The sequence below is a fragment of the Aythya ferina genome (genome assembly GCF_964211825.1).
Source record: "Aythya ferina genome assembly, chromosome: 2".
NCBI classification, from domain to species: domain Eukaryota; kingdom Metazoa; phylum Chordata; class Aves; order Anseriformes; family Anatidae; genus Aythya; species Aythya ferina.
Genome location: NC_140297.1, coordinates 128,005,225 through 128,014,373, shown reverse-complemented (window position 1 = coordinate 128,014,373; position 9,149 = coordinate 128,005,225). Strand labels below are relative to the sequence as shown.

At 39.7% G+C, this 9,149-nt stretch overlaps 1 protein-coding gene across 1 annotated transcript; it reads right to left on the bottom strand.

Annotated features, from left to right (window-relative positions):
• Window positions 1-624: 624 nt before the first annotated feature.
• On the bottom strand, window positions 625-7,595 carry LY96 (lymphocyte antigen 96). Its single transcript, XM_084511029.1, has 5 exons — window positions 7,131-7,595; window positions 5,618-5,707; window positions 4,456-4,584; window positions 2,476-2,528; window positions 625-1,231 (listed from the first exon to the last, which is right to left on the bottom strand). The coding sequence occupies exons 1-5, from the start codon at window positions 7,222-7,224 to the stop codon at window positions 1,130-1,132; spliced, it is 468 nt and encodes a 155-aa protein (XP_084367155.1). The 5' UTR covers window positions 7,225-7,595; the 3' UTR covers window positions 625-1,129.
• Between the last annotated feature and the right edge of the window lie 1,554 nt (window positions 7,596-9,149).

Genomic DNA, 9,149 nt, shown 5'->3' with positions numbered 1-9,149 from the left:
CTAAAGTCGAGTGTGAGGACACAGCATCATGATGCTGTACGTACAGTACCCGTCTGAAAGCAGGAAGCCCTTGCACACTGCACCAGTCTGCTGTCCTTCTCCGTGCATGACACCAAAGGGCCATGAGACCTGAAGGAGTTCTGGTTCTCTTCCTAAGGGCCAAACCTTGTCCTCCATCAAAGCTTTGTGGAAGGTCTTAAGCACAGAGGCGCAGCAGGGATGGAAGGTGGGCACTGAACACTGAGCTACCCAAGAGGCAGAAGCCACAGTAAGACCTTTCAGCTTGCTTTTGGTAACTGAGAAAAAGTTCAAGCAAGAACCACCCTCCTGCTTCTGAAGGAGACAGCCTGCGGGTTCTCTGCCCAGCAGATTTTTAGCTCCTTGCTCAACAAAACATAAAAACAGGCTATGAGCCTGTGTGTTCGTGGTTATAGCTCTGGTTGGCTGAACTCAGCTGTACTGGATGAGTGCAACTGGAAACATACTTCACTTTGGATTTTATTAACGTCAGCCATGTAACAGATCATTGCTCCTCTTCTTCAGCTCCATGAAGATGGAGTGGAACATTAGGAAACATCTAAAAATCATCAGAAGAGGACCAAGAATAAAAGGGTTTTCACAAGCTGATTGTACCAACAAATTTTATTGTTAAAAGAAAGAAAAAAGCAATAAAAGAGAAAAAAAAATAAAAAATAAAAAGACAAAAGAAAAAACCCACAGTGTTTCCAGATTCAAATGCTGTTATATTTCAAGTTGAGTATTGGCAAACGTCTAGTTCTTGCACTTCAAGGCTTCAAAAATTCTTATGTTTGTTTAGTGTAACCTGAAGTACTTGGCTTTTTTATAACCCAAGGCACCACACTGAAATGCAGCTCTCTGATATCCACGTGGAGTTATCCTGTGGGATCATCAGGATGCTTGATTCCAAGAGATTTTGTGTGCACTGGCTGAGGATCCAATTGCAGCCATGCTATGAATTGCTAAGACTCTCCATATTGTAGCTTTCCACACAGAACACGATGTTTTCTGCTTCAGGAAAATTAGAGTGTTTCATATTTCCTAGATTGGATTCCAGTTGCTTGCAGAAGCAGCCTCTGTGTTCCAGATTTATTTGAAATGTCTGTCACGTTCAGAAAGGATCTTTCTTCACTATCATGGTGTAATTCACACACACGACCATATTCTTCTCAGAATCATCAGAGAACGCTTCTATAATAACGCTATAATCTCCCTAAATTCCAACGAGAAAACAAGGAAATTAGTGCCTAGTGCTGCCCATTCTTGGCCAAGGGGCTACCTGAAGTCTCAAGCTGCCTAGTGATCTTTTCGCTTTAGCCTAAACCACAGTGCCAGGGCTTTCAGCTCGCTCTGGTCACAGTTACCAACCCTGCATTGCTTGCCTTGACTGGGCACTGAGTGACAGTGCCCTGCTAGTGCCAGCACTGGTGGCCCAGCAGTCCCCAGCAGTTCCCAGCTCACCTTCCCTCACAGAGCAGAGCTCCAGGACTTGGGCAGAGTTCCTGGTTTAACACTGGAACATTGCTTTTACTTTTGAATATTGTTAGCCCTCTTCTAATCTTTGAGAAGGGTTTCAGGGAGGAAGAGATCAGCATGTGAAAAGAAACTAAGAGAAAGCATAATGGGCAGAAAGAATATGGACAGATTTATTCAAAAGGGAAACAGAAATAATTTACCAAATGAAATGGAACAATAGAAGTTACATTAACTTATATCTTTGATCTTTTCTTTTATAAAATAAAGGAGGAATGATAGGGGAATAATAACCTGAAAACATTTAACATTTCAGAGGTACTATTAATCTGGACTCATCCTTTCAAGCATAAAAACAAATTCTGACAGTTGCTACAGTTTGGGTGAACTTATCTTTCCACCAAATATATTAATGTAAGACATAAGACTTTTTAAAGTGAGTCCAGAGGAGGGCCACGAGGATGATCAGAGGCTGCAGCACCTCTCCTATGAAGATAGGCTGAGAGAGCTGGGGCTGTTCAGCCTGGAGAAGAGAAGGCTCTAGGGAGACCTTACAGCAGCCTTCTAGCGCCTAAAGGGGGCCTTCATGAAAGCTAAAGAAAGGACTCTTTTTCAGGGGGTGTGGTGACAAGGGATAATGGCTTTAAATTAAACAAGGGGAGATTTAGATTAGATGTTAGGAAGAAATTCTTTACTGTGAGGGTGGTGAGGCACTGGCACGGGTTGCCCAGAGAAGCTGTGGATGCCCCATCCATGGAGGTGCTCAAGGCCAGGTTGGATGGGGCCCTGGGCAACCTGATCTGGTGGGAGGTGTCCTTGCCCATGGCAGGGAGTTGGAACAAGATTATCCTTAAGGGTCCCTTCCAACCCAAACCATTCTGTGATTCTATGATTCTGTGATTCTACAATTCTGTGATTCTATGATTCCATGATTCTATGAAGTATGTTATTTTATCACTATTTATATACAATGTGGAAAAGTACCTTTGGAAATATTGTTCTTTTTCCTTTAATGTCAAATGTTGTTGTAATTGTTTCTGTAAAACAGAGAGAATTACAATATAAATGGTTATTTAATCATCAAGCCATAAATGAAACTTTCTGAATAACTTCAACATAGTGTATCTCTCAGCAGCACTACCAATGCCATTTACTCTTCCATGCATAAAGCCTTCACCTCTTTATTCTTCTACAACTCTGCCTATTTGTCTAAACTACATGTTAGAAAACAGAGAATAATCAGAAAGCCACTGCAACATCTTCTACCATCCCATCCTACTGTGATAAATCCAAGAATTTAACTAGTAATAGTAGTTCAGACAAATGATAACTGAAGAGATCTGATATTCACTTACAAATAAAGGAAAATGTGGAAGGCATGTTCTAAGCACTGTCCTGGTCTTTGTGGCTTTTAAAATGATATCCTGAATTCTCTGCATCAGAGCCTTTGGCATGTTAATGTTAGTTAGCACCTGAAACAGGATAGACTCTTCTCTCATTAAAATAAATAAATAAATAAATAAATTACACGTCGTAGTGGGTTTACATGGCAAGGTTTTGGTAGCAGGGGGCTCTAGGGGTGGTTTCTGTGAGAAGGATCTAGAAGCTGCCCTGTGTTTGGGAAGGTCCCCACTGTTTTCCAGAGCTGAGCCAATAAGCGATGTTGTTTTGCGCCTCTGTGAGAGCATATTTAAGACAGGGGAAAAAATGCCACACCACACAGCAGCTGGGAGAGTGAGAGGAGTGAGGAACAGCCTTGCAGGCACCAAGCTCAGTGAAGAAGGAGGGGGAGAGGTGCTCCAGGCACCGGAGCAGAAGTCCCCTGTGGCCTGTGGTGAGGACCATGGTGAAGCAGGATGTTCCCCTGCAGCCCATGGAGTACCACGGTGGAGCAGGGTTCCACGCTGCAGCCCGTGGAGGAGACCACGGTGGAGCAGGTGGCCCTGCACCGACGGAGGCTGCCACCTGTGGAAGACCCCTGCCGGAGCAGATTCCGGGCCGGACCTGTAGCCCTTGGAGAGGAACCCACACAGGAGCAGGTGACCTGGCAGGAGCTGCTTCCCATGGGGGAGCCAGGTTGGAGCAGTTTTCTCCTGAGGGATGGACCCCGTGGTACGGACCCATATCTGGAGCAGTTCTGGAAGAGCTGCTGCCTGTGGGAAGCCCATGCCAGATCAGTTCATCAAGGACTGTGTCCCGTGCGTGGGACCCCACAGCACAGGGGACGAGAGTGACCGAGAAGGAGCGGCAGAGAAGAAGCGCTGTAGACTGACCATAACCCTCATTCCCCCGTTCCCCTGCGCTGCCTGGGGGGAGGAGGTGGAAGAGGGTGGATGGGGGGGGAAGGTGCTTTTGGTTTCTTTCCTTAGTTTCTCACTTCTCTAGCTTGTTAGTAATAAGCAATAAATCTTACTATCTCCTTATGCCGAGTCTGTTTTGCCCGTTACAATAATTACTGCGTGATTTTCTCCTCCTTATCTCAACCTTTGAGCCCTTTTCACATATTTTCTCCCCATTCCTTTTTGAGGAGGGGGAGTGAGAGAGCGGCTGTGGTGGAGCTTGGCTGCCCACTCGAGAGGAACCACGACACACGTAGATGGAGAGAGTATCTCTAAAACACCATCCATACATTTACCTGAACAAGCTGTTGTCTGTAAGGTAGTAGTGTCCCTAGATCCTCTCAAGTTTTGTGTGTAGTCCAGTCATATGTGGTCTTCCCATGTCATTTTAAAGTTGTTTAACAATAAAAGTGTCATAATGTGATAAAGGATATTATCAATCCCAATTTAAAGAGATGGAAACCACCACATGAAAACACTAAAGAACAGAAGTTGGAAACTCCACTTTATCTATCTGCATGGGTTGATCAGTTAGTCTTTTAAAAAATCTGATAAGTAGTAAGGAACAGGTTATGCCCCTGTTGAGAGGGCAACCTGCAAGGCAAGGAAAAGCTTTCATACTGACCTCCTTTCAGCATTTCACACACATAGTACTCATCGTCGGCCCCACTGCAAATAATTTCTTTCCAGTGTAACGCTTTGGCACCATCATACCAGACAGTGAAGACTACTTTCAAAAAGGCGATGTCACTTTCTAGTAGAGACATTACAAGTAAGAAAAAGGTAACTGGCAGGTAGGAAAAGCACATACACAGATAAACACTATTTAAATAAACACTATTTTTCTCTGAAATATGGATTTTTTAGAATTCCCCAAAATTAACAAAAATGCATACCTTGAAAACTAATATCCAGAAGAAAAAAAAAAAAAAAAAAAAAAAAAAAAGTTGTTTTCTTATCAAAAAGCATCAATTATTTTAAGAAATATTTGAGTGACAAATTTCACAATCTGTTCTAATTCATTCAGCAAAGACAATAGAGTTCACTCAGCTCCACAGCTCATCCAAATAAATCCCCAGAAGAGAACTCTGGAGGTCCCACACATGTAGCTGTGAACAAGTATTACAAACAATCTGTGCTGGTTGCTTGTAGCCCTTGTAAAGATATCTTTCTTTGGAAGCAATCTTAGCACACCTCCAGAGCTTTTACAGATTATGTGAAATTTATGATACAGCTCTTTCTTGACTAACACAATTTACTGGCTTAAAGCTGTGTTTAAAGAGTAGTTTAAAGCTGGGTCTGCACACACAGTCCGTTACCACATTTCCAGCTTCTGGAGTATGCATGTTCTTAGTAGAATTCCTGCCAGGATATTATCTCTCCTTAAAATGGCTTGTGTCTTTTTCAGACCAGAAGAGCTTATGTGCTGCAAAATATTGTCTGTTTTCTCCATAAATACCTGAACTGTCTCAAATTTGCATGTACAGTACCAGTCAGTGTGCTGAGCTCTGGCAACTGCTCAAACAAGTCAAACTCAGGCACACATATTCCCACAAATGGTCTAGAAATCATAATTTCTGTCCATTGCTGCATTTCATCTATTGCACTGCTAATCACAGAAACTTATCTCCTAAATAATTTGACATTTAGCATAAAGTATAATCCTTCTGCCTGCGCTCTCTCTCACTCTCTCACCCTCTCTCTCTCTCTCTCTTTCTCTCTCTTTTTTTTTTTTTTTTTTTTTTTTTCATTTGGAGAATATAACTCTCTAGGCACGAGTGACTCACTTGGAATCCAGGTAAGAGCAGCATGCCAGATGGATGTGTTCAGCATGGTGCAAGGTGTCACATTAAACATGAAATCATGAGCTGCAGAATCTACAGGATAAAATTATTTCATGTTATTAGTGTGAACAGTCTTCTCCAGTGAAATGATAAAAACTTACATATGTATACACATATATATATACAAACACAAAAATATATTAAAAATATATTTAATATAAGGTATATACTATAAAGTTATGTTATCTAATGATCCATGGTACACATTAAATATATCTCAAAGTGATATTTCTGATTATTTACATGCTTAGAAGACAAAAGTAGTATCACATTACTTTGAGATTTAGTAAGAAGAAACAGTTTCAGGGTCATTTATATTTGTACTCAAACACTCAGAGGCAAAACTATGCTTACTTCTACTTTGAAGTTACACACTTTTTATTAGCATTATGCCAACATGGACCTCTGATGAACATATGCTGACTTATACTAACCATTGAAACTATAAGCTTGTATGTTGCCCGAGGCTAGCTGAAGGCCTCAGGTAGCAACAGTGATTTATTTCGTCATGATTACAGTGAGTTCTGTCTTCTATTTTGGGGATTAAAGCAAGGGATGTGCCAAGGGAAACTGTCTGACTGCTGGTAATTGGCACTCATGTTCTTATCATAGCTACATACAGGAAATTATGATAGAAAAAAGGTCAAACAAAACACACCCTGGTCCCAAAGGCTCAATTTGCAAGCTTAGGTATAGCCACTTTTACACTTGTTACATTTTTTAAATGTGTGTTAGCATCAAGCAAAGTACCCAAAATAAACATTCCCTCTTGAGCCTTGGTTTATAAAGCTGTTTTATGGGTAATACACATTAGTAATGCACATAGATTTTCAAAAGGCATAGTCCTTTCCTTGTGAAATATCTCCTAAAAATCTCACCTTTTTGCCATTGAGTTCACATGGGAACACTGAGCCTGCCTAGCACTCAGAGCTGTGAGGTGCCTAGTTGTTGCAGAATTATGAAAAAAAAAAACAGTAAACTACACAGATCCAGTGGCCTATATCTCAGAGATGGCAAGTGAGGAAGACAGAAGCTTTGTTGACCCAGAGCTTCTCTGATCGCCCAGCCCAAAACAGTCTTCCGCTTTTTTTTTTTTTTTCAATAAAGTTAAAGCTTTTGAATGTAAGTTATTGGTTTAATAAATGTGGATATTTTATACAATACATCACTTGTAAAACAAGTTTAAATCTTTTATCTTTCAGTTTTTCCTGAATCAAAATATGTCTGCTTTACTTAGCAGTAAACAACTTCTCTCTTAGCTGCTGTAGCCATCATTGTGGTAATATTTACACCAAAGCAGCATAATTCCCATAATCGGGTGATTAATAACAGAAATATACATCAGCTGAAATTCTTATTTATATTTTCCTATATTCATCAAAGAAACTTTTCCTTAGACTGCCACATTTATTGTGTACAAGCAAGTAAGAAAAGAATAAACTATTTTTTTACTTACCACAAAAAGTATATGACATTTCTAGGTCTGACGACGTACAAAAAAATCCTCTGACTCCACGGGTGAACAAAATGAAAAAAACAAGCCCAAACATGGTTACTTATTTTGATCAGTACTGGACAGAACGCTTTGTTTGGGGGAAAGAGGAACAAAAAATCAGCATAGTCATCCTCAGTCACATGTCTTCAGGGAATATTCAGTTATTTTGTCACGTTCTCTACAATCTTAATTAATCCTATTGCAGCACTATCAGTTATCATCATAATAAATTTTGTGAATAAAATTTCTGCCTTTGTTGTTATGTCTTCCCCAGACTATGTAGCTCAAGCCACGAGTGAAAACTGAAAGAGAAAACTGTGTGAAATAGGGAAGTGAGAAAAACTAAACTTATGTTTACCAGAAGAGTGTAAAAGGCAAGTTGAGTTGACTCAACAGAAATAACACTTGCTAAGGCATAATTTCAAATGGCCACGAGATTTCCTGTACATAATAAAGAAGGGAAAAGCTATATTCGAATGATTAAAAAAAAAAAAAAAAAAAAAAAAAAAAAAAAAAAGTGCACTCCTATTGATGGGTTAGTCAAGAGTTCTCACACATTTTCAGAATGAATTTCTTGCAAAGTTTATTATACCTTAAGTACACTCTGTACACTCAGACATTATGGATAAGTTTAATCAATGACATATTTCCAAATGTCAGTAAGGATGGAGCTCAATGCAACCATCTAACACGTTATCAACCAGAACCACTGATGTTCTGCACTGCCAGCTACTCCCTTCAAAGCTGTATCTATTACAGTTATACTTCTTAGTGAAAACTATCTTAAAAATCCTTAAAAATTCCATGACCCCCTTCTACCTTTCTGACCTTCTCTTCCCTGCAATCTCTATCAGAGTAGCTGCACCACCTGATTTGTACAGGAGCACCAAGTCCAAACACTGAATGTTTTGCCGGTGTAGTGCACAGCCATGCATCCAGAAGGATACTGAACATGAGGCAAATAACAGCCAGTGCTGTCAAATTTAGATTGAGATGTTTCTGCAAGAAAACAGAATCTACCTGTCATAACTGAAGATAGATTTTGAGCCTGATTTTAACCTGGGACATTGGAAAGCAGCCTAGGTTGCAGATTTTGGTGCTTATATTTAAAACACTAAAACAAACAAATTTCAAGCACTTTTGATTTCAAACACACACACACATTTCTCTCAGTACAATAGAGAAATGAATAAAAACACAGAGTAACATATTTTGCATTTATCTGCTCTACCAGTTTTGTGGACTAAACACAGTCAGTTTTGCTACACAAAAATTTAATATTGCTAGTCAGAAAGATAAAAATACCTCATTCAAGAAAGTACAATCACAATCTAACTGGTAGGGAATGGTTACATTTGTTTTCTGAATACAATAAATTACAGAAAGTTATGAAGATATGGAATAATGACTTACAGAATTTACATTATTTTTGATCAATTTATTTTTCATGAGTTACCTTCTTGATTGATATGTATGCCTGCAGACGACTCTTAGATCAGAAACTGCATTTGTTATGAAAAAGAAACCACACACGCAACAGGCAGGTATTTGGTTTTGTGTTAAGCAAGAAACAATAAGAATTAGACACAACAAATATAACTTAATTGATTGTCCTGACTCTCTCCACTCCCCATCTCCGTGTTTAAAAGCTTTTAGTCTTAGAACTTATGTGTACACTAGGGCAATATTTTATACACTGTAAAGGTGAAGTAGCAAAGGGTTAAGAAATTGGTTTTCAGAAGTCCAAACATATAACACTGAACATTATAATTTAGGAACAGACACACACAGAAAACTTGACTGACTCTGCCCAGAAGGTGGGGCAAAGGCACAGGTTGGTAAGGAATTCTGCTGTAGGAGGATTCTACTGAAAGTACCTGAAAGTGCCCCTAACGAGCAAACATATGTAATAATTTACAAAGGAGATTTTTTTTTTTCAACATTTAGTGAAGCTAAAGAATTCCCTTCAGTATTTCCAAA